Genomic DNA, 26,443 nt, shown 5'->3' on the forward strand with positions numbered 1-26,443 from the left:
AGCTGCCCTCTCTCTCCCTCTATAGCTGCCCTCTCTCCCTCTCTAGCTGCCCTCTCTCCCTCTCTCTCCCTCTATAGCTGCCCTCTCTCCCTCTAGCTGCCCTCTCTCCCTCTCTAGCTGGCCTCTCTCCCTCTCTCTCCCTCTATAGCTGCCCTCTCTCCCTCTATAGCTGCCCTCTCTCCCTCTATAGCTGCCCTCTCTCCCTCTATAGCTGCCCTCTCTCCCTCTAACTTCTCTTGCCCCCCCTGTCTCTCTGTCTCTGTCTCTGTGTGTCACCACACTGGTTCTGCTGTCAAACACAAACAAACACCCAATTCTCACAAAAAAGCCCCTCACCATTTCTGAGTGGCATACCTGAGAGCTCTATGCACCTACCAATTAAAGAGATTACAAATATCTAGAATATAATGTACCGTTACAAGTTTTCATTGTATAGAGAAGGTGTATCTGTCAGCTTGTAGTGTATTTCAGAGCCCTGTCTTTTCTGTATGTTGTTGTAATATGGCCTGTTCCTCAATAGACAATAAGATTTACACTGCTGCATGCTCCATAAATCTGCTGTGATTTTAGAAGACATGACAGTTTCTCTGTGAAATCATGTCGGACTCTTAAGGGTGTAACGGTGCACGTATGCGTACTGAACCGTTTGGGACGGGGACCTCGGTCCGCACTGTGAACTCTAATACCTTAAAAAAAAATCACAAAATACTAGGCCTAAACTGTGTGGTGGGCCTGCTCCTCTGTGAGGTGGGCCTGCTCCTCTGTGATGAGGTGGGCCTGCTCCTCTGTGATGAGGTGGGCCTGCTCCTCTGTGATGAGGTGGGCCTGCTCCTCTGTGATGAGGTGGGCCTGCTCCTCTGTGACGAGGTGGGCCCGCTCCTCTGTGACGAGGTGGGCCCGCTCCTCTGTGACGAGGTGGGCCCGCTCCTCTGTGACGAGGTGGGCCCGCTCCTCTGTGACGAGGTGGGCCCGCTCCTCTGTGACGTGGTGGGCCCGCTCCTCTGTGACGAGGTGGGCCCGCTCCTCTGTGACGAGGTGGGCCTGCTCCTCTGTGACGAGGTGGGCCTGCTCCTCTGTGTGGTGGTGGGCCTGCTCCTCTGTGTGGTGGTGGGCCTGCTCCTCTGTGTGGTGGTGGGCCTGCTCCTCTGTGACGAGGTGGGCCTGCTCCTCTGTGACGAGGTGGGCCCGCTCCTCTGTGACGAGGTGGGCCCGCTCCTCTGTGACGAGGTGGGCCCGCTCCTCTGTGACGTGGTGGGCCTGCTCCTCTGTGACGAGGTGGGCCTGCTCCTCTGTGACGAGGTGGGCCCGCTCCTCTGTGATGAGGTGAGGCTGTTCCGTTAAAACAACTAAAGCCTACGGTGCACGTTAATAAAAATGTAAAATCTTAATTGGCGCATTTCAAACTGTCCTTTTGTGAGGTGCAGCCAGGAACTAGTTCTGTACGATGGCGAGTGGTGGGGTCGATTTAAAAAAACAAAAAACAAATGGAGGATCATCCGGCGCTTAAATCTCCAGTCTGGGAACATTTTGACTCCCCAGTAGATTATAACTGTCACGGAGAGTTGTGGATTAAACGTTAAACAGTTTGTCGCCACGCTCAACAAGAATAGTCTTTTTCTAGCTGCCAACACCTCATATGTTGACACATTTACACAGACATCACCCCAGTATACCAGAGCAAGAGGAAACGCACCTCATTCTGACCGGACCAAAGAAATTAAAAGAGCGATAGGTAGGCTATGCGTCTTTTTGGTTTATAGCCGCCCATTCTTGGTGGTTGAGAATAGGCGGTTTCAGGCAGCACCTCGTGAAAGTGCTCGGGCCACATTACAAACGGTGCTCTTGCACCCATCTCAGTAAACGGGTAGTACCCGCTCTATATAAGCAAGCCAAAAAGTTTTCGCTGAATTGCGCTTATTACTTAAGTGACAGCCCATCACATTACCGCGGGGTGGGAGATGTGTTGACAGCCCATCACATTACCGCGGGGTGGGAGATGTGTTGACAGCCCATCACATTACCGCGGGGTGGGAGATGTGTTGACAGCCCATCACATTACCGCGGGGTGGGAGATGTGTTGACAGCCCATCACATTACCGCGGGGTGGGAGATGTGTTGACAGCCCATCACATTACCGCGGGGTGGGAGATGTGTTGACAGCCCATCACATTACCGCGGGGTGGGAGATGTGTTGACAGCCCATCACATTACCGCGGGGTGGGAGATGTGTTGACAGCCCATCACATTACCGCGGGGTGGGAGATGTGTTGACAGCCCATCACATTACCGCGGGGTGGGAGATGTGTTGACAGCCCATCACATTACCGCGGGGTGGGAGATGTGTTGACAGCCCATCACATTACCGCGGGGTGGGAGATGTGTTGACAGCCCATCACATTACCGCGGGGTGGGAGATGTGTTGACAGCCCATCACATTACCGCGGGGTGGGAGATGTGTCCTGTGCTACAGACACGGCCCCTTTTTATTAGTCACAAATCAGGCACTGAAGGAGGTAGTGTCATGGTGTGTTCGTAACCAAGGAAGTGGGGAATTGACCACATACGACTGGGAAAGATCCACTTGAACATCCCTCCAAGTGGTAATTACGATTTGGGGAAACGATCATCCTGAGCACACACCACTCCCACATGGTGACCTCACCAAGGAAATGGCTTCTAAAACAGCGTTTTCGGGCAGTTAAATGCAACAAAACATGATATATATATAAAAATGTATTTATTGTGGTTTTTGAACTCTATAATCTGTTTACAATAATGATAGCTGTACTTTTAGTTTATGGTTGCCACAGCTTGTTGGCCATTAGCCAGTTGGCATTTCTCAATGAGTTCAAATCACATGAAATGCATCCAACTGCTATTTGTGACTTCAGAGTGGAAACTTGAGGCCCAACATAATACTCTGGTCACAACAAACAAAGTAAGGAACATCGTGAATACTGAACATTGTACCGGACAACCGAACCGTGACCCCAAAACCGCAATGTGTACCGAACTTTGGTTTGGGGAACCATTTACACCTCTTCGTAAAGCCTCATTCACATATCTGAGCAGTCCGTTGCGTTGCGCAGTCCGTTGCGTTGAGCAGTCCGTTGCGTTGAGCAGTCCGTTGCGTTGCGCAGTCCGTTGCGTTGCGCAGTCCGTTGCGTTGCGCAGTCCGTTGCGTTGAGCAGTCCGTTGCGTTGAGCAGTCCGTTGCGTTGAGCAGTCCGTTGCGTTGCGCAGTCCGTTGCGTTGCGCAGTCCGTTGCGTTGCGCAGGATGTCATTGATTTCAATGTCCGCAACTGACTGGTATCGCAGCGGCCCCTTGCAGTTGAAGTCTCAGTTGCGAAAAGGACCCCGCATATTTAGAATATTTCCGACCTTTGCGTCGTCTTCGGTGTAGGCAGAGTCCGTCTCCGGTGTAGGCAGAGTCCGTCAATAGAACAGGAAGTTACCAAACCACAGAACGAGATGAAAATATGTGGTTTTCGGTGATGCCTTTATGGGATAGTTAGCAACTTGTAAACAATGACCCATTCCTATAAGTGAGTACTATTTTATTAGTAATGTTCAATAATACACTTTGGCTGTTAAGCCAATTCTATTATGACTGTTGCCTCCTGTTTGTAGTTTATTGTGATGATAATGGAATTTGTAGTTTATGATAATTGTTAGGTGGAGGTCGCTGGCTACAGCATCTTCAACCTAGCTTAGCTTTTAGCTAGCTGCTCTCTAAGTTAGCTTGACTTGCCAGGATGTTTTTGAAAAACAAGTTGAAAGAAAAAAGTAACTAAACGTCTTGAATGAAAATTAATATTTTGCGATCTCTCAAAATAAACGAGATATCTGACGTGAGACTCTCCTCCGTCTTGCTTTGTGAAACCCTATACGTTCTCCGTTAAGTACCGGAATGAGATTGTGTGAAGATGACCTACTGCATAATGAAATGCGTCACGATCTGTGGCATTACTCCAACAAAGAAGCCTTGTTTTAGATCGGACTTGCTAGGAAAATATTAGCATATAGTTGAGTACTTCTGGTCCAGGCTGTTATGTTGCGGCCCGCGTAGCTCTGGTCCAGACTGTTATGTTGCGGCCCGCGTAGCTCTGGTCCAGGCTGTTATGTTGCGTCCTTCTAATGCTGACCCTTTTTCAACTGAACATCAGCAAGGTATTCACACCCCTACACTATCTATATCTACACTATCTATATCTACACTATCTATATCTACACTATCTATGTCTACACTATCTATGTCTACACTATCTATGTCTACACTATCTATGTCTACACTATCTATGTCTACACTATCTATGTCTACACTATCTATGTCTACACTATCTACACTATCTATATCTACACTATCTATATCTACACTATCTATGTCTACTATATCTACACTCACAGCTCTTAGAGACTTACCCAGAAAGACTCACAGCTCTGAGAGACTCACCCAGAAAGACTCACAGCTCTTAGAGACTTACCCAGAAAGACTCAAAGCTCTTAGAGACTTACCCAGAAAGACTCACAGCTCTGAGAGACTCACCCAGAAAGACTCACAGCTCTTAGAGACTTACCCAGAAAGACTCAAAGCTCTTAGAGACTTACCCAGAAAGACTCACAGCTCTTAGACTTACCCAGAAAGACTCACAGCTCTTAGAGACTTACCCAGAAAGACTCACAGCTCTTAGAGACTTACCAAGAAAGACTCACAGCTCTTAGAGACTTACCCAGAAAGACTCACAGCTCTTAGAGACTTACCCAGAAAGACTCACAGCTCTTAGAGACTTACCCAGAAAGACTCACAGCTCTTAGAGACTTACCCAGAAAGACTCACAGCTCTTAGAGACTTACCCAGAAGACTCACAACTCTTAGAGACTTACCCAGAAAGACTCACAGCTCTTAGACTCACCCAGAAAGACTCACAGCTCTTATAGACTTACCCAGAAGACTCACAACTCTTAGAGACTTACCCAGAAAGACTCACAGCTCTTAGAGACTCACCCAGAAAGACTCACAGCTCTTAGAGACTTACCCAGAAAGACTCACAGCTCTTAGAGACTTACCCAGAAAGACTCACAGCTCTTAGAGACTTACCCAGAAAGACTCACAGCTCTTAGAGACTTACCCAGAAAGACTCGATGCTGTAATCGCTGCCAGAAGTGATTCTAACATGTATTAAATTAGGGGGTTGAATACCTAATGTAAATGAACTTTTTTCTTCTTTTTTTTTTAATAAAATTTTTCTCCCCAATTTTGCGATCCAGTTACAATCTTGTCTAATCGCTGCCACTCCCCAACGGGCTCGGGAGAGGCGAAGGTCGAGTCATGCGTCCTCCGAAACACGACCCGCCAAACCGCGCTTCTTCTTAACACCCGCCAGTCAGTTGCACCAATGTGCTGTAAAAAACACCGCTCTACTTTATAATTTATTTTATCTATTTATTTTCTAAAGACATGTTTTCGCTTTGTCAGTTACGGGGTATTGTGCATAAATGGGTGAGAATTAAAATCAATTTAACTTCTAATGACTGCAATCCCGGTAACGGGATCGATATGACAACAGCCAGTGAAAGTGCAGGGCGCCAAATTCAAACAACAGAAATCTCATAATTAAAATTCCTCAGACATTCATGTGTCTTATACCATTTTAAAGGTAATCTTGTTGTTAATTCCACCAAAGTGTCCGATTTCAAATAGGCTTTTCAGCGAAAGCACTACAAACGATTATGTTAGGTCACCACCAACTCAAAGAAAAATTCTGCCATTTTTCCAGCCAAAGAGAGGAGTCACAAAAAGCACAAATAGATATAAAATTAATCACTAACCTTTGATGATCTTCATCAGATGACACTCATAGGACTTCATATTACACATTACATATATGTTTTGTTCGATTAAGTTCATATTTATATCCAAAAACCAAGCAGTGTGTGCAATAATTGAATAACATGGATTTCTACATTTATTTTGCGACGCTCGGGCACGCGATGTGTCCGGTCTGGTCAGCATGTAAGTGTACGTTAACTTCCGTCTTTAACTGTATGAAAATAAGGTATTTCTGTTTTTTAAAATTTGTTTTATATATGTGCAAAAAAAAAAAAAAACTTGTTGTCGCTTTGTCATTATGGGGTGTTGTGTGTAGATTGAGGATTTAAAAATGTAATCCTTTTTAGAATAAGGCTGTAACGTAACAAAATGTGGACAAAGTCAAGGGGTCTGAATACTTTCCGAATGCCCTGTATGACATTATGAGCAAAGGTTTATTTTTCATCATGTAACGACAGAAGAGAAGCTGCATGTATCTAATTATAGACAAGTTGACTATCAAATAGTCTGCCAAAATGTCAGAAATTATAACCAGAAACATAAGCATAATCTAAAAAAAAGGCCTGTCAAAAAAATGATTCTGCTTTTTTCTGGCTGTACAGCGCCTTTTCAATGTTAGTGTCGATTGCGGGCCTCAAATTCTGAACTCTTATCACATAGTCGGTTGGTTGCGGATGAGTTATTAACAAGAAGAAACGGCTGACCTGCTCATCACTAATCTCAATATAAGGTGAGTTATTTAACCTTTCCGTTGTCGAGTGATCACATATAATTATAGCGGATTTGTGTAATCTAGTTCTGTAAAAATCGGATTTAATTTAATTTTAGACTGCCTGTATGCTATAACTAAGGAGAGCACTGTATGTTTCTGTCCTAAATCCCACCCTATTCCCTAAGTAGTGCACTACTTTTGACCAGTGCCCATAGGAAATAGGGTTCCATTTAGGGACTAAGGTGCCATTTGCGTAGTAGACTGTTTTTCTTCATGTGAAACAGTGAATGAACAAGTGTTCAATCCCATTTTACAGGTTCACCAGACTGTTCCAAGAAGGAGTGAGCTGTTTTTTACTTTGAGAGAAATGGTTAGTTATTTGTATGTGCATTTCCAATTAAATGTGCTTTTTAAAGGTCATAAACAATCAAAATCATGTATTTTTTCATTTAATTGGATGAGATTTGGATGAAACCAGATCAAAGTATGAAGAAATGACTGTTGCTTCTACATCGCTAAAATTGGATCATAAAGTTACTCCCCCACGTGTCAAACACTTTTGGATTCAGGAGGCGGGATTATTAAGATGATAGGGCGACATCACCCTAGCTCTCATTTTAATACACCAATGGTAACATGATTGTTATTTCACCTAATTTAAATAAGTAGGGGCTTGTAACCAACATCAGAGAAGGTGTGTTTGCAGAGGGGCGTGGTTTATATAGCTCCATAGCTACTCTACTGGTGCCCAAATCTGACTGTAGGGTGGCAGCAAATATAATTAAAAGTTTACTCATTCGTTTACCCTTTCATCCGGCTAGCTAGGTCTTTAGCCAGCATAGAACAGGGGGGGGTTGTTCAAAACTCACGTCAACACATCCGTCATTGCTGCTGTGAACCGCATCACAAGAGACGTAACAAACGGGAGACGTATAAAACATTTTTGACATCATTGATGCTTTGTGTTTCACCAAATTTAGGTTGACAGGATTTTACGGCAACATTGCATCCAAGTTGCTAGGCGTTTTTCAAAGAGCTGTCAGTCAAGGCGAGCTCATGAATATAAGCTCCCCGCCCACTCAACCTGTCTTTTTTTTAAACTTCCTGGTAGTTAGTCGTGAGAGGAAGTAGTTTTTCCTTTAATTTAAATGTAGTCTGTTTGACATGGGAATCAGAATGACTGTTGGGGATCTATGACTAGGCATTGTTCAGTGAATACTGTGTAAAATAAACTGTAATAAAAAGATGTATAGCCAGACTGTGTTGTCATTATGTCTCATAGGGAATATAGTTAAAGCTGCTCCACCATTTCCTGGTTGCAAAATTTAAAAAAAAATGTACCTAATTTCAGTTTGTGACAAAGTAGAGAATCATTGTACCATCTAAACCGCTGTGAAATATATTTTCCATAACCATAAATATTGTTTTGCAAAAACTAAACTTAAGAACAGGAAGCATAGAAATGGCACACACAGAACAGATCTGCCGTTTTCTTAAACTCAACGACAGCGACAGATCTATAACTCTCATTTCTATGAGTTTGGTCGGCTCGTCCAAAAAGTGACATATTGCCACTTTAATGGAAAATATTTATATAAACCTGTCTGATTCCTCCTTTTATTTTTTTAGACTTCTTCTGGCCCACCTCTTCAAGTCACTTTCTGACCAGCGAACCGACAGAGGAGAGGCGGCGGGTTGAAGAGTTTGTTGCTAGTATAGGTGAGACCATTTTGGAACTAAGACAGTTTTCAAAATGACACTATTGATGAAGGTTTCTCCTCGGCATATTTGTAGAAATTGCTCCGTGTTTTGTTTGTGTGTAAATATCTCTGTTGTTCTCTACAGATCTGGGTCAGCTACAGAGTCTTCAGACAGTCATCCGCCAGGTTCTGTCTTTCCGTGAGAAGAAAACGGAGAGAGGGGAAGAAAGGAGAACGGAGAGAGGGGAAGAGAGGAGAACGGAGAGAGGGGAAGAGAGGAGAACGGAGAGAGTGGAGAGAGGGCAGGATTGGAGAACGGAGAGAGGGGAAGAGAGGAGAACGGAGAGAGTGGAGAGAGTGGAAGAGAGGAGAACGGAGAGAGGGGAGGATTGGAGAGCGGAGAGAGGGGAAGAGAGGAGAACGGAGAGAGGGGAAGAGAGGAGAACGGAGAGAGGGGAAGAGAGGAGAACGGAGAGAGGGGAAGAGAGGAGAACGGAGAGAGGGCAGTTCCATGAAGATAGAGCTCCCAGTCATTATCCCCAGCCCCACATTCATCAACCCAACACCCATCAGCAACAGACCCAGTTCCAGTCCCATCTTGAGACCCACCAACAGAGCCACCCCCAGTTCCAGTCCCATCTTGAGACCCACCGGCCACAGCTTCAACCCCAGCCTGAGCCAACGCGCTGGCGCGGCCGTCACAGGGAGCAGCTGCAGGGCCAGCAGGAGCTCTACCCCGGCTCAGGAGTCCTGCTGTCCTCCCTGCAGCTGGCCGCCATGTTTCAGGAGGCCAGAGGGAACTGCATGAGGCTCTTTCATCTCCTGTTCGAGCATTTCTTCACCGAGGAAGACCTCATAGGGGCGGTGGCCTTCGGCAGGAGGGGAAAAGTACCTGACGGCAAGAAGATTCTTGACCGCAGAACGGTGGACGCAATCATAGGTGAGAAGGAGATTGTTGATGCACTTTTTAGGGCCCTGGTCAAAAGTAGTGCACTATTATAGAGGGAATAGGGCCCTGGTCAAAGTAGTGCACTATATAGAGGGAATAGGGCCCTGGTCAAAAGTAGTGCACTATTATAGAGGGAATAGGGCCCTGGTCAACAGTAGTGCACTATATAGAGGGAATAGGGCCCTGGTCAACAGTAGTTCACTATAATAGAGGGAATAGGGCCCTGGTCAAAGTAGTGCACTATTATAGAGGGAATAGGGCCCTGGTCAAAGTAGTGCACTATTATAGAGGGAATAGGGCCCTGGTCAACAGTAGTTCACTATATAGAGGGAATAGGGCCCTGGTCAAAAGTAGTTCACTATATAGAGGGAATAGGGCCCTGGTCAACAGTAGTTCACTATATAGAGGGAATAGGGCCCTGGTCAAAAGTAGTGCACTATATAGAGGGAATAGGGCCCGGGTCAAAAGTAGTTCACTATATAGAGGAAATAGGGCCCTGGTCAAAAGTAGTTCACTATATAGAGGGAATAGGGCCCTGGTCAACAGTAGTTCACTATATAGAGGGAATAGGGCCCTGGTCAAAAGTAGTGCACTATAATAGAGGGAATAGGGCCCTGGTCAAAGTAGTGCACTATTATAGAGGGAATAGGGCCCTGGTCAAAGTAGTGCACTATTATAGAGGGAATAGGGCCCTGGTCAACAGTAGTTCACTATATAGAGGGAATAGGGCCCTGGTCAACAGTAGTTCACTATATAGAGGGAATAGGTTGCCATACACGGGATGGAGTTACTTGTGTTTTCTACTCTGGGCACATGTATGTATTGACTCATATCAACGTGTCAGGACTTGTTAACTAACTGTATCACGGCCTACTTTACAGCGTACGTCCTCCACTGCTCTGCCCTGGATGGATGGACGTCAGTGGAGTCGTCCAAACTGAAGAAAGCATGTATCAATAAGTGTAGACTGAGGATGTGTCAGAGGAGAATCATGACATGTCCTGATGACTTCCTACAGGTCAGGGTCTGAGGGTCTGAGGATGTGTCAGAGGAGAATCATGACATGTCCTGATGACTTCCTACAGGTCAGGGTCTGAGGGTCTGAGGATGTGTCAGAGGAGAATCATGACATGTCCTGATGTCTTCCTACAGGTCAGGGTCTGAGGGTCTGAGGATCTCATGTCCTGATGTCTTCCTACAGGTCAGGGTCTGAGGATGTGTCAGAGGAGAATCATGACATGTCCTGATGTCTTCCTACAGGTCAGGGTCTGAGGATGTGTCAGAGGAGAATCATGACATGTCCTGATGTCTTCCTACAGGTCAGGGTCTGAGGATCTCATGTCCTGATGTCTTCCTACAGGTCAGGGTCTGAGGGTCTGAGGATGTGTCAGAGGAGAATCATGACATGTCCTGATGTCTTCCTACAGGTCAGGGTCTGAGGGTCTGAGGATCTCATGTCCTGATGTCTTCCTACAGGTCAGGGTCTGAGGGTCTGAGGATCTCATGTCCTGATGTCTTCCTACAGGTCAGGGTCTGAGGGTCTGAGGATGTGTCAGAGGAGAATCATGACATGTCCTGATGACTTCCTACAGGTCAGGGTCTGAGGATGTGTCAGAGGAGAATCATGACATGTCCTGATGTCTTCCTACAGGTCAGGGTCTGAGGATGTGTCAGAGGAGAATCATGACATGTCCTGATGACTTCCTACAGGTCAGGGTCTGAGGGTCTGAGGATCTCATGTCCTGATGTCTTCCTACAGGTCAGGGTCTGAGGGTCTGAGGATCTCATGTCCTGATGTCTTCCTACAGGTCAGGGTCTGAGGATCTGAGGATCCTACCATTGTGGAGGAAATGAGGTCATCATGTCTGCCTTCTGTTAGACATTAGTATTATATAGGGAATAGGGCCCTGGTCTAAAGTAGTGCACTATATAGGGAATAGGGCCCTGGTCTAAAGTAGTGCACTATATAGGGAATAGGGCCCTGGTCTAAAGTAGTGCACTATATAGGGAATAGGGCTCTGGTCTAAAGTAGTGCACTATATAGGGAATAGGGCTCTGGTCTAAAGTAGTGCACTATATAGGGAATAGGGCCCTGGTCTAAAGTAGTGCACTATATAGGGAATAGGGCTCTGGTCTAAAGTAGTGCACTATATAGGGAATAGGGCTCTGGTCTAAAGTAGTGCACTATATAGGGAATAGGGCTCTGGTCTAAAGTAGTGCACTATATAGGGAATAGGGTTCTGGTCTGAAGTAGTACACTATATAGGGAATAGGGCTCTGGTCTAAAGTAGTGCACTATATAGGGAATAGGGCTCTGGTCTAAAGTAGTGCACTATATAGGGAATAGGGCTCTGGTCTATAGTAGTACCACTATATAGGGAATAGGGCTCTGGTCTAAAGTAGTGCACTATATAGGGAATAGAATAAATGTTCTGTGTAATGATGTTAGACCAATGACTGGAGGAGAAATGTTCTGTGTAATGATGTTAGACCAATGACTGGAGGAGAAATGTTCTGTGTGACGATGTTAGACCAATGACTGACGGAGAAATGTTCTGTGTAATGATGTTAGACCAATGACTGGAGGAGAAATGTTCTGTGTGACGATGTTAGACCAATGACTGACGGAGAAATGTTCTGTGTAATGATGTTAGACCAATGACTGGAGGAGAAATGTTCTGTGTAATGATGTTAGACCAATGACTGGAGGAGAAATGTTCTGTGTAATGATGTTAGACCAATGACTGACGGAGAAATGTTCTGTGTGACGATGTTAGACCAATGACTGACGGAGAAACGTGTGTAACGATGTTAGACCAATGACTGACGGAGAAATGTTCTGTGTGACGATGTTAGACCAATGACTGACGGAGAAATGTTCTGTGTGACGATGTTAGACCAATGACTGAAGGAGAAACGTGTGTAACGATGTTAGACCAATGAGGAGAAACGTTGTGTGTAATGATGTTGGACCAATGACTGGAGGAGAAATGTTGACAGTATGTTGCCCTGAAATAAATGGTCAATACCCCTCGATGGTGTCAATACATTATTGAATGTATATTTAAAAAGACAAGCCTTGATCTCAGTCATAGAAGGGTTTCAACGTATCTCTTCATGTTTCTCGACAACTTTTTTTTTAATCAATTCTGAATTCTGAATGTCAGTTTTTTATATTCGTGATTCTTGTTGAAGACTAGCTACAGTTGGAGTCGGAAGTTTACATACACTGAGGTTGGAGTCCTTAAAACTCGTTTTTCAACCACTACACAAATTTCTTGTTAACAAACTATAGTTTTGGCAAGTCGGTTAGGACATCTACTTTGTGCATGACACAAATACTTTTCCCAACAATTGTTTACAGACACATTATTTCACTTATAATTCACTGTATCACAATTCCAGTGGGTCAGAAGTTTACATACACTAAATTGACTGTGCCTTTAAACAGTTTGGAAAATTCCATAAAATGATGTCATGGCTTTAGAAGCTTCTGATAGGCTAATTGACATCATTTGAGTCAATTGGAGGTGTACCTGTGGATGTATTTCAAGGCCTACCTTCAAACTCAGTGCCTCTTTGCTTGACATCATGGGAAAATCAAAAGAAATCAGCCAAGACCTCAGAAAAAAAATTGTAGACCTCCACAAGTCTGGTTCATCCTTGGGAGCAATTTCCAAACGCCTGAAGGTACCACGTTCATCTGTACAAACAATAGAATGCAAGAATAAACACCATGGGACCACGCAGCCGTCATACCGCTCAGGAAGGAGACGCGTTCTGTCTCCTAGAGATGAAAGTACTTTGGTGCGAAAGTGCAAATCAATCCCAGAACAGCAGCAAAGGACCTTGTGAAGATGCTGGAGGAAACAGGTACAAAAGTATCTATATCCACAGTAAAACGAGTCCTATATTGACATAACCTGAAAGGCCGCTCAGCAAGGAAGAAGCCACTGCTCCAAAACTGCATTAAAAAGCCAGTCTACGGTTTGCAACTGCACATGGGGACAAAGATCGTACTTTTTTGAGAAATGTCCTCTGGTCTGATGAAACAAAAATAGAACTCTTTGGCCATAAAGACCATCGTTGTTTTTGGAGGTAAAAGGGGGAGGCTTGCAAGCCGAAGAACACCATCCCAACCGTGAAGCACGGGGGTGGCAGCATCATGTTGTGGGGGTGCTTTGCTGCAGGAGGGACTGGTGCACTTCACAAAATAGATGGCATCAAGAGGCAGGAAAATGATGTGGATACATTGAAGCAACATCTCAAGACATCAGTCAGGAAGTTAAAGCTTGGTCACAAATGGGTCTTCCAAATGGACAATGACCCCAAGCATACTTCCAAAGTTGTGTCAAAATGGCTTAAGGACAACAAAGTCAAGGTATTGGAGTGGCCATCCCAAAGCCCTGACCTCAATCCCATAGAAAATTTGTGGCAGAACTGAAAAAGCATGTGCGAGCAAGGAGGCCTACCAACCTCACTCAGTTACACCAGCTCTGTCAGGAGGAATGGGCCAAAATTCACCCAACTTATTGTGGGAAGCTTGTGGAAGGCTACCCGAAACGTTTGACCCAAGTTAAACAATTTTAAAGGCAATGCTACCAAATACTAATTGAGTGTATGTAAACTTCTGACCCACTGGGAATGTGATGAAAGAAATAAAAGCTGAAATAAATAATTCTCTCTACTATTATTCTGACATTTCACATTCTTAAAATAAAGTGGTGATCCTAACTGACCTAAAACAGGGACTTTTGACTAGCATTAAATGTCAGGAATTGTGAAAAAACTAAGTTTAAATGTATTTGGCTAAGGTGTATGTAAACTTCCGACTTCAACTGTACGTACTAAATAACTAATTGATATTTAAAAACTTTTCCCAACTCCCTTTTATTTAAGTAATACACATATACGACCGCTAACTGTATCGAGTTTTAAAGCTAGTGGGAAAAACTCCTCTCATTTCCTCTATTGGAAAGTTAACTACACCTGTTATGAGTAGCAGGTAGGTTCCAGTTTCTCTCGTAATGTTTTCCTTTTATTATGCTGCATGTGTTCTCTCATATGTTGGAACCGGGGGGGGGTGACCCTACTCTGTATGTTCTCTGAACTAAGTGTGGGGGCCTACACCATAAGGATAGTTAGACCCCTGTTCCAACATCCAGAGACACTCTCCCAGTGTTAACTTCGTTTAGCTTTTTTATGCACTTTAAGATTATTTCTATAATTATTATTATGTACATATTGAAACTGTACCGTGTTCCTGTCTCAACCTTCCTGTCTTTGTTACCGGTGGGTCCAGCTCTGTGTGAGATAGAGAGGCTGAGTGTGGAGCTGGATAGTGTTCCTGTCTCAACCTCCCTGTCTTTGTTACCAGTGGGTCCAGCTCTGTGTGAGATAGAGCGGCTGCGGGCGTTGCTGAGTGTGGAGCGGAGCCGCAGTGAGCAGATGGGAGAGACCATCTCCGGTCTGAAACAGGATAAGGAGCTGCTGCAGCAGGAACTCACTAAGAAGGCTGAACTCATCTGTGACTTCCTGCAAGACCAGCTACGACCAGGTACGCTCTTACTACGCCCAGGTAGGCACCTCTCATTCTTCTCAGGTAGGCTATGAGCTCAATGGGATGTTATATGATGGGATATTAATATTGAGGGTTATGTGTTCAACGCTGACAGACAGGGTAGAGGTGATGGAGTGGCCATTTTGATCGAAAAAAACGAGTTGTCTCTTTACTAAAAATCAATTTCCCTTGCCCAAAAATATTGGCGCTACTATCTGTCTGTTTGTCTGGGTAAAAATGTATCCATAACTGTTATAGGGGTCTACCGTCCTCCCTCGGCTGTGCACTCGAGGAGTTAACTAGTTTGTTGTCTTCTACCAAGTCAGAAATTATTATCCTGGGTGACCTAAATTATGATTGGGAAATGCAGGCTTCAGACAATCTAGAAGTCATGTGTAATGACCTAACCCAGCTGGTGACTAACGGCCCAACCCTAAAGATCCTTCAAAGTCAACTCTGATCTTATTCTAACGAATACACCAGCGAAATGTGTTTCTACTGGTGTCTTCTCCCAAAACATTAGTGACAATTGCCCAGTTTGTGTTAGAGATGTGACAATACAAAACATCTAAGCTTCAGCGAACAGGCTTTTTTTAAATGATCTTTATGTTAGTGATCTTGATTGTATTTCAGCCCTGAACCTGATTTAGCTTTAAGCCTTTTTGCAGATGTTTTCAGTACTATTGTGGATAATTATGCCCCCTTCAAAAATACTCAGGGTTAAAGATAGATTGAATGCGTGGTACACTCTGGAATTCATAAGAAAAGATGATGCTTGGGTCAAGGCCAGGAACACAGGCTTAGGCCCGGACTGGCAAGCGTTTAAGCAACTGAGGAATCGTTTTTTTTTGTAAGACAAATCAAGAAAAGCTAAATCTGATTTATTATGTAACCACTCTTTTGGATTGTAATGGGAACGCGGCTAGATTCTGGAAAGGTGTCAAATCCCTGAAGGGTTCCATTCCTCCTCTCTAACACAACACATTTAATTCAGACACGGGCCTCATCATTGATGCGTTTCATCACCATTTTATATTTCAGCGGGGTTATCTTTCTTCGAAATAACATCTAAGCCTATTCACGATGATATTGGGCTGGATGCTGACAGGGGAAACTTACTGAATGATCTGAGAAATGATAGTCAAAGCTTTTCTTTTAATCTATATACAGGATGCTTTGCTAGCAATAAAAAAAACACAAAATAGACACAGGGGCCGAACACTTGGATCCTGGCCTGCTTAAGTTTGCCACACCCATCATTGTTGGCGCAATAGACCACATTCTTTTATTTATTTAACATTGTTATCAGGAAATATTTCAAAAGTGTGGGAATCAGCTGTTGTTCTGCCTCTCCATAAGGACGGGGAGAGTAGAGATGTTAATAACTAAGATGTTAATAACTAATCGGATCATTTCAAGGCTTCCTGGTCTAGCGAAGATTCTAGAAAACTTGGTAGATGTACAACTTAGTTTTTTTTTTAACCTTAAATGTATTTTGAATATAAACCAATCAGGGTTTAGGCCTGGGCATCCAATCAGGGTTTAGGCCTGGGCATAGCACTATTACAGAACCACTTTAGTAGTTAATGATCTTGTTAATGTTTTAGACACTAAAATGACATGTCCTGCTTTGTTTGTGGACCTGTCAAAAGATTTTGATACTGTTGATCATGCTATTTTATTAAATAAGTTGTCCTCGATAGGTCTGAGCTCTGACGCCTGTTCATGGTTTTATGATTATCTTAGTGACAGAACTCAAGCAATCGTGATTGATGGGGTTAAGTCTGAATTTCTAGAAATACATAAAGGTGTACCACAGGGGTCGATGTTGGGACCTGTTCTCATTTACTACTAATATAAACACCATTGGTCAATCTGTTAAATTGTTAACTTCATCTATATGCAGATGATACCATTATGTCTACTATTGTCCCGACTTTTGAGCTGGCTGAGTCAAAACTACAGTTAGATTTTATAGCTATGCAGGAATCCCTAGCTGATTTAAAACTTGTGCTTAATACGGGCAAAACTAAACTCATTATGTTTTTAAAACTCTCGTAGACATGGTTCAGATTAACTACATGTTCACTCATTGGATGGTTTTCCAATCGAACGTGTTCCTGCATCATACAGAGCGGAAAGTATTCAGACCCATTTACTTTTTTTTCACATTTTGTTACGTTACAGCCTTATACTAAAATGTGATATTTCAGGTTTCTTTTGTTGATAAATTAGCCAAAATGTCTTAAAACCTGTTTTTGCTTTGTCATTATGGAGTATTGTGTTTAATCAATTTTAGAATAAGGCTGTCACCTAACAAAATGTGGAAAAGGTCAAAGGAATACTTTTCGAAGGCACTGTAAATATTTAGGCATTTTGGATTTGACGTTTAAACATATGAACTGGTTAAGAAGTTAAGATTTAAAGTTGTCTTTTTCTACAGAAACAGATGGTGTCTATCTCTGAGCAGTAGGAAGCAGATTATTCAGGCAACCTTTCTATCTGTTGTTGATTATGGTGGTATTATTTATCAAAGAGCAGCTGCTACTACTGTTAAACCTTTAGATGCCATCTCCCATAATGCCCTTTGTTTTGTTACAGGTTACAGTTTTGATACTCATCACTGGATCCTGTATCAAAAGGTTGGCTGGACTTCACTATAGACCCGTAGATGTCTCTACATTACTCCCTTGTTCGTTTTAAAGGCCCTACTTCATAAAGTATAGACACCTGAGTTGCCTAACCTGTTCACAGGATTGGTTAACTAGAGGTTCCTGACCTGTTCACAGGATTGGTTAACTAGAGGTTCCTGACCCGTTCACAGGATTGGTTAACTAGAGGTTCCTGACCCGTTCACAGGATTGGTTAACTAGAGGTTCCTGACCCGTTCACAGGATTGGTTAACTAGAGGTTCCTGACCCGTTCACAGGATTGGTTAACTAGAGGTTCCTGACCTGTTCACAGGATTGGTTAACTAGAGGTTCCTGACCTGTTCACAGGATTGGTTAACTAGAGGTTCCTGACCCGTTCACAGGATTGGTTAACTAGAGGTTCCTGACCTGTTCACAGGATTGGTTAACTAGAGGTTCCTGACCTGTTCACAGGATTGGTTAACTAGAGGTTCCTGACCCGTTCACAGGATTGGTTAACTAGAGGTTCCTGACCCGTTCACAGGATTGGTTAACTAGAGGTTCCTGACCCGTTCACAGGATTGGTTAACTAGAGGTTCCGGACCCGTTCACAGGATTGGTTAACTAGAGGTTCCTGACCCGTTCACAGGATTGGTTAACTAGAGGTTCCTGACCCGTTCACAGGATTGGTTAACTAGAGGTTCCTGACCCGTTCACAGGATTGGTTAACTAGAGGTTCCTGACCCGTTCACAGGATTGGTTAACTAGAGGTTCCTGACCCGTTCACAGGATTGGTTAACTAGAGGTTCCTGACCCGTTCACAGGATTGGTTAACTAGAGGTTCCTGACCCGTTCACAGGATTGGTTAACTAGAGGTTCCTGACCCGTTCACAGGATTGGTTAACTAGAGGTTCCTGACCCGTTCACAGGATTGGTTAACTAGAGGTTCCTGACCCGTTCACAGGATTGGTTAACTAGAGGTTCCTGACCCGTTCACAGGATTGGTTAACTAGAGGTTCCTGACCCGTTCACAGGATTGGTTAACTAGAGGTTCCTGACCCGTTCACAGGATTGGTTAACTAGAGGTTCCTGACCCGTTCACAGGATTGGTTAACTAGAGGTTCCTGACCCGTTCACAGGATTGGTTAACTAGAGGTTCCTGACCCGTTCACAGGATTGGTTAACTAGAGGTTCCTGACCCGTTCACAGGATTGGTTAACTAGAGGTTCCTGACCCGTTCACAGGATTGGTTAACTAGAGGTTCCTGACCCGTTCACAGGATTGGTTAACTAGAGGTTCCTGACCCGTTCACAGGATTGGTTAACTAGAGGTTCCTGACCCGTTCACAGGATTGGTTAACTAGAGGTTCCTGACCCGTTCACAGGATTGGTTAACTAGAGGTTCCTGACCCGTTCACAGGATTGGTTAACTAGAGGTTCCTGACCCGTTCACAGGATTGGTTAACTAGAGGTTCCTGACCCGTTCACAGGATTGGTTAACTAGAGGTTCCTGACCCGTTCACAGGATTGGTTAACTAGAGGTTCCTGACCCGTTCACAGGATTGGTTAACTAGAGGTTCCTGACCCGTTCACAGGATTGGTTAACTAGAGGTTCCTGACCCGTTCACAGGATTGGTTAACTAGAGGTTCCTGACCCGTTCACAGGATTGGTTAACTAGAGGTTCCTGACCCGTTCACAGGATTGGTTAACTAGAGGTTCCTGACCCGTTCACAGGATTGGTTAACTAGAGGTTCCTGACCCGTTCACAGGATTGGTTAACTAGAGGTTCCTGACCCGTTCACAGGATTGGTTAACTAGAGGTTCCTGACCCGTTCACAGGATTGGTTAACTAGAGGTTCCTGACCCGTTCACAGGATTGGTTAACTAGAGGTTCCTGACCCGTTCACAGGATTGGTTAACTAGAGGTTCCTGACCCGTTCACAGGATTGGTTAACTAGAGGTTCCTGACCCGTTCACAGGATTGGTTAACTAGAGGTTCCTGACCCGTTCACAGGATTGGTTAACTAGAGGTTCCTGACCCGTTCACAGGATTGGTTAACTAGAGGTTCCTGACCCGTTCACAGGATTGGTTAACTAGAGGTTCCTGACCCGTTCACAGGATTGGTTAACTAGAGGTTCCTGACCCGTTCACAGGATTGGTTAACTAGAGGTTCCTGACCCGTTCACAGGATTGGTTAACTAGAGGTTCCTGACCCGTTCACAGGATTGGTTAACTAGAGGTTCCTGACCCGTTCACAGGATTGGTTAACTAGAGGTTCCTGACCCGTTCACAGGATTGGTTAACTAGAGGTTCCTGACCCGTTCACAGGATTGGTTAACTAGAGGTTCCTGACCCGTTCACAGGATTGGTTAACTAGAGGTTCCTGACCCGTTCACAGGATTGGTTAACTAGAGGTTCCTGACCCGTTCACAGGATTGGTTAACTAGAGGTTCCTGACCCGTTCACAGGATTGGTTAACTAGAGGTTCCTGACCCGTTCACAGGATTGGTTAACTAGAGGTTCCTGACCCGTTCACAGGATTGGTTAACTAGAGGTTCCTGACCCGTTCACAGGATTGGTTAACTAGAGGTTCCTGACCCGTTCACAGGATTGGTTAACTAGAGGTTCCTGACCCGTTCACAGGATTGGTTAACTAGAGGTTCCTGACCCGTTCACAGGATTGGTTAACTAGAGGTTCCTGACCCGTTCACAGGATTGGTTAACTAGAGGTTCCTGACCCGTTCACAGGATTGGTTAACTAGAGGTTCCTGACCCGTTCACAGGATTGGTTAACTAGAGGTTCCTGACCCGTTCACAGGATTGGTTAACTAGAGGTTCCTGACCCGTTCACAGGATTGGTTAACGAGAGGTTCCTGACCCGTTCACAGGATTGGTTAACTAGAGGTTCCTGACCCGTTCACAGGATTGGTTAACTAGAGGTTCCTGACCCGTTCACAGGATTGGTTAACGAGAGGTTCCTGACCCGTTCACAGGATTGGTTAACTAGAGGTTCCTAGGGTCTCCACTGAGCTGGGTAATGTGCTTTTAGTTTTAATGCACCGTATTGCTGGAACAAAATTCAAAATACATTTAATCTTGATGTTTTGGTGCCGTTCGACCAATTTAAATTATTGATTGGGAACTTATTTGTGTAAGAATGTCACTGTTTTTTGGTTTGTGATGTTTTATTTGTGATTCCCATGACTGTATTTGTATTTTAACGTGTGTACACACACACACACACACACACACACACACACACACACACACACACACACACACAACCAAAAGTATGTGGACACCTGCTCGTCGAACATCTCATTCCAAATATCATGGGTATTAATATGGAGTTGGTCCCCCCTTTGCTGCTATAACAGCCTCCACTCTTCTGGGAAGGCTTTCCACTAGATGTTGGAACATTGCTGCGGGGACTTGCTTTCATTCAGCCACAAGAGCATTAGTGAGGTCGGGCACTGTTGAGCGATTAGGCCTGGCTCGCAGTTGGCATTCCAATTCATCCCAAAGGTTGAGGTCAGGGCTCTGTGCAGGCCAGTCAAGTTCTTCCACACCGATCTCAACAAACCATTTCTGTATGGACCTCGCTTTATGCACGGGGGCATTGTCATACTGAAACAGGAAAGGGCCTTCCCCAACCTGTTGCCACAAAGTTAGAAGCACAGAATTGTCTAGAATGTCATTGTATGCTGTTTGAACTCGGTAGTGAGGACAGATGATTTTTACACACTTCAGCACTCGGCGGTCACGTTCTGTGAACTTGTGTGGCCTACCACTTTGTGGCTGAGCCGTTGTTGCTCCTAGTCGTTTCCACTTCACAATAACAGCACTTACAGTTGACCGGGGCAGCATCCTATGACGGTACCACGCAGAAAGTCACTGAGCTCTTCAGTAAAGCCATTCTGTTTGTCTATGGAGATTGCATGGTGGTGTGCTCGATTTTATACACCTGTCAGCAACAGGTATAGCTGAAATAGCCGAATCCACTCATTTGAAGGGGTGTCCACACACTTGTGTGTGTGTATATATATAAACACCATTCTCAACGTCAACAGTGAAGAGGCGACTCCGGGATGCTGACCTTCTAGGCAGAGTTGCAAAGAAAAAGCCATATCTCAGACTGGCCAATAAAAATAAAAGATTAAGACGGGCAAAAGAACACAGACACTGGACAGAGGAACTCTGCCTGGAAGGCCAGCATCCCAGAGTCGCCTCTTCACTGTTGACGTTGAGGCTGGTGTTTGAGGACTGCCAGTTGAGGACTTGTGAGGTGTCTGTTTCTCAAACTAGACAGACACTCTAATGTACTTGTCCTCTTGCTCAGTTGTGCACCGGGGCCTCCCACTCCTCTTTCTATTCTGGTTAGATCCAGTTTGCCCTGTTCTGTGAAGAGAGTAGTACACAGTGTTGTACGAGATCTTCAGTTTCTTGGCAATTTCTCACATGGAATAGCTTAATTTCTCAGAACAAGAATAGACTGATGAGTTTCAGGAGAAAGGTCTTTGTTTCTGGCCATTTTGAGCCTGTAATCGAACCCACAAATGCTGATGCTCCAGATACTCAACTAGTCTAAAGAAGGCCAGTTTTATTGCTTCTTTAATGAGAACAACAGTTTTCAGCTGTGCTAACATAATTGCAAAAGGGTTTTCTAATGATCAATTAGCCTTTTAAAATGATAAACTTGGATTAGCTAACACAACGTGCCATTGGAACACAGGAGTGATGGTTGCTGATAATGGGCCTCTGTACGCCTATGTAGATATTCCATAAAAAATCAGCCGTTTCCAGCTACGATAGTCGTTTACAACATTAACAATGTCTACACTGTATTTCTGATAAATGTTATTTTCTTTCAAAAACAAGGACATTTCTAAGTGACCACAAACTTTTGAATAGTAGTGTACCATAAAAAAAAATCTCTGCATTCAAATTGACATTTAATAAAATGCAATTGTGTTCGTTGTCTGTGGCTTATGCCTGCCCCATACCATAACCCCACCTCCACCATGGGGCACTCTGTTCACAACGTTGACATCAGCAAACCGCTCGCCCACATGACGCCGTACACGTGGTCTACGTTTGGAGGCCGTTTGGACGTACTGCCAAATTCTCAAAAACGACGTTGGAGGCTTATTTTGGAGAAATGAACATTCAATTATTTGGCAACAGCTCCGGTGGACATTCCTGCAGTCAGCATGCCAATTGCACGCTCCCTCAAAACGTCAGACATCTGTGGCATTGTGTTGTGTGACAAAACTGCACATTTTAGAGTGGCCTTTTATTGTTCCACAGCACAAGGTGCACCTGTGTAATGATCATTCTGTTTAATCAGCTTCTTGATATGCAATACCTGTCAGGTGGATGGATTATCTTGGCAAAGGAGAAATGCTCACTAACAGGGATGTAAACACATTCGTGCAATTTTTTTTGGAGAGAAATAAGCTTTTTGTCCGACACTTTTTATTTCAGCTCATGAAATATGGGACCAACACTTTACATGTTGCATTTTATATTGTTGTTCAGTATAGAACATAATTAGTCTGAGGCTACAAACTGTACCTGATCAACATCAGCAGGGATGGGGAGGCATGACACTCCGTGATAAACCCAGAGTTAAAAACATGGCTTGATGTTTCTGTCAGAGACCATCGGTTTAATGTTTTTTCTTTTTCCTCAGAGAAGAGGCGTGGTCTTTCGTCCAGCCAAATGGAGCTGGGGACGGGTAGCTCCTCCCACATGGGGGTGGGTTTCCCTGACGAGGGTGTGGCTTTTGAGAACCCCGCCCTGTTCGACAGCTTTGAGGAGGTGGAGCTCCACAGGGTGATGAAGAGCTCCAAGAGGAGCAGAGATGGAGAGAACACACGAGTCAGGAGTAAGTACTGTACATACCCTTAAACAGAGTCGGGACTACAGTACTGTAGATACCCCTTAAACAGAGTCAGTACTGTAGATACCCCTTAAACAGAGTCGGGACTACAGTACTGTAGATACCCCTTAAACAGAGTCGGGACTACAGTACTGTAGATACCCCTTAAACAGAGTCGGGACTACAGTACTGTAGATACCCCTTAAACAGAGTCAGGACTACAGTACTGTAGATACCCCTTAAACAGAGTCAGGACTACAGTACTGTAGATACCCCTTAAACAGAGTCGGGACTACAGTACTGTAGATACCCCTTAAACAGAGTCAGGACTACAGTACTGTAGATACCCCTTAAACAGAGTCAGTACTGTAGATACCCCTTAAACAGAGTCGGGACTACAGTACTGTAGATACCCCTTAAACAGAGTCGGGACTACAGTACTGTAGATACCCCTTAAACAGAGTCAGGACTACAGTACTGTAGATACCCCTTAAACAGAGTCGGGACTACAGTACTGTAGATACCCCTTAAACAGAGTCTGGACTACAGTACTGTAGATACCCCTTAAACAGAGTCAGTACTGTAGATACCCCTTAAACAGAGTCGGGACTACAGTACTGTAGATACCCCTTAAACAGAGTCGGGACTACAGTACTGTAGATACCCCTTAAACAGAGTCGGGACTACAGTACTGTAGATACCCCTTAAACAGAGTCAGTACTGTAGATACCCCTTAAACAGAGTCGGGACTACAGTACTGTAGATACCCCTTAAACAGAGTCAGTACTGTAGATACCCCTTAAACAGAGTCGGGACTACAGTACTGTAGATACCCCTTAAACAGAGTCAGTACTGTAGATACCCCTTAAACAGAGTCAGGACTACAGTACTGTAGATACCCCTTAAACAGAGTCAGTACTGTAGATACCCCTTAAACAGAGTCGGGACTACAGTACTGTAGATACCCCTTAAACAGAGTCAGTACTGTAGATACCCCTTAAACAGAGTCGGGACTACAGTACTGTAGATACCCCTTAAACAGAGTCAGTACTGTAGATACCCCTTAAACAGAGTCGGGACTACAGTACTGTAGATACCCCTTAAACAGAGTCAGTACTGTAGATACCCCTTAAACAGAGTCAGGACTACAGTACTGTAGATACCCCTTAAACAGAGTCAGTACTGTAGATACCCCTTAAACAGAGTCAGTACTGTAGATACCCCTTAAACAGAGTCAGGACTGTAGATACCCCTTAAACAGAGTCAGTACTGTAGATACCCCTTAAACAGAGTCGGGACTACAGTACTGTAGATGCCCCTTAAACAGAGTCAGGACTACAGTACTGTAGATACCCCTTAAACAGAGTCGGGACTACAGTACTGTAGATACCCCTTAAACAGAGTCAGTACTGTAGATACCCCTTAAACAGAGTCAGTACTGTAGATACCCCTTAAACAGAGTCAGTACTACAGTACTGTAGATACCCCTTAAACAGAGTCAGGACTACAGTACTGTAGATGCCCCTTAAACAGAGTCAGTACTGTAGATACCCCTTAAACAGAGTCAGTACTGTAGATACCCCTTAAACAGAGTCGGGACTACAGTACTGTAGATACCCTTAAACAGAGTCAGTACTACAGTACTGTAGATACCCCTTAAACAGAGTTGGGACTACAGTACTGTAGATACCCCTTAAACAGAGTCAGTACTACAGTACTGTAGATACCCCTTAAACAGAGTTGGGACTACAGTACTGTAGATACCCCTTAAACAGAGTTGGGACTACAGTACTGTAGATACCCCTTAAACAGAGTCAGTACTGTAGATACCCCTTAAACAGAGTCGGGACTACAGTACTGTAGATACCCCTTAAACAGAGTCGGGACTACAGTACTGTAGATGCCCCTTAAACAGAGTCAGGACTGTAGATACCCCTTAAACAGAGTCAGGACTACAGTACTGTAGATACCCTTAAACAGAGTCAGTACTACAGTACTGTAGATACCCCTTAAACAGAGGCGGGACTACAGTACTGTAGATGCCCCTTAAACAGAGTCAGTACTGTAGATACCCCTTAAACAGAGTCAGTACTGTAGATACCCCTTAAACAGAGTCGGGACTACAGTACTGTAGATGCCCCTTAAACAGAGTCAGGACTACAGTACTGTAGATACCCCTTAAACAGAGTCGGGACTACAGTACTGTAGATACCCCTTAAACAGAGTCTGGACTACAGTACTGTAGATACCCCTTAAACAGAGTCGGGACTACAGTACTGTAGATACCCCTTAAACAGAGTCTGGACTACAGTACTGTAGATACCCCTTAAACAGAGTCGGGACTACAGTACTGTAGATACCCCTTAAACAGAGTCGGGACTACAGTACTGTAGATACCCCTTAAACAGAGTCGGGACTACAGTACTGTAGATACCCCTTAAACAGAGTCAGTACTACAGTACTGTAGATGCCCCTTAAACAGAGTCAGTACTGTAGATGCCCCTTAAACAGAGTCAGTACTACAGTACTGTAGATACCCCTTAAACAGAGTCGGGACTACAGTACTGTACATACCCTTAAACAGAGTCGGGACTACAGTACTGTAGATACCCCTTAAACAGAGTCGGGACTACAGTACTGTAGATACCCCTTAAACAGAGTGATGACTACAGTACTGTACATACCCTTAAACAGAGTCGGGACTACAGTACTGTAGATACCCCTTAAACAGAGTCGGGACTACAGATACCCCTTAAACAGAGTCGGGACTACAGTACTGTAGATACCCCTTAAACAGAGTCTGGACTACAGTACTGTAGATGCCCCTTAAACAGAGTCTGGACTACAGTACTGTAGATACCCCTTAAACAGAGTCAGGACTACAGTACTGTAGATACCCCTTAAACAGAGTCGGGACTACAGTACTGTAGATACCCCTTAAACAGAGTCAGTACTGTAGATACCCCTTAAACAGAGTCAGGACTACAGTACTGTAGATACCCCTTAAACAGAGTCGGGACTACAGTACTGTAGATACCCCTTAAACAGAGTCTGGACTACAGTACTGTAGATACCCCTTAAACAGAGTCAGTACTGTAGATACCCCTTAAACAGAGTCAGTACTGTAGATACCCCTTAAACAGAGTCGGGACTACAGTACTGTAGATACCCCTTAAACAG

General features: G+C 44.3%; 1 protein-coding gene and 1 long non-coding RNA gene across 3 annotated transcripts in view; both read left to right on the forward strand.

Annotated features, from left to right (window-relative positions):
• The window catches only part of LOC120042167 (uncharacterized protein KIAA1958-like), a 47,725-nt gene that overhangs the window by 17,064 nt on the left and 4,218 nt on the right, over positions 1 to 26,443 (forward strand). The window contains exons 4-5 of one of the 2 annotated variants that reach the window (XM_038987030.1): positions 14,569 to 14,769; positions 23,075 to 23,269. In XM_038987030.1, coding sequence (XP_038842958.1) covers positions 14,569 to 14,769; positions 23,075 to 23,269 — 396 coding nt within the window. The remainder of the gene's footprint in view (positions 1 to 14,568; positions 14,770 to 23,074; positions 23,270 to 26,443) is intronic. The other variant, XM_038987031.1, reaches the window with a different exon arrangement.
• LOC120042168 lies at positions 6,172 to 8,409 on the forward strand. Its single transcript, XR_005476044.1, has 4 exons — positions 6,172 to 6,560; positions 6,859 to 6,912; positions 8,172 to 8,261; positions 8,388 to 8,409. It is a non-coding gene; the product is annotated as an uncharacterized LOC120042168 (long non-coding RNA).

The sequence above is a fragment of the Salvelinus namaycush genome, unplaced genomic scaffold, assembly GCF_016432855.1.
Source record: "Salvelinus namaycush isolate Seneca unplaced genomic scaffold, SaNama_1.0 Scaffold627, whole genome shotgun sequence".
In the NCBI taxonomy this organism is placed as follows: domain Eukaryota; kingdom Metazoa; phylum Chordata; class Actinopteri; order Salmoniformes; family Salmonidae; genus Salvelinus; species Salvelinus namaycush.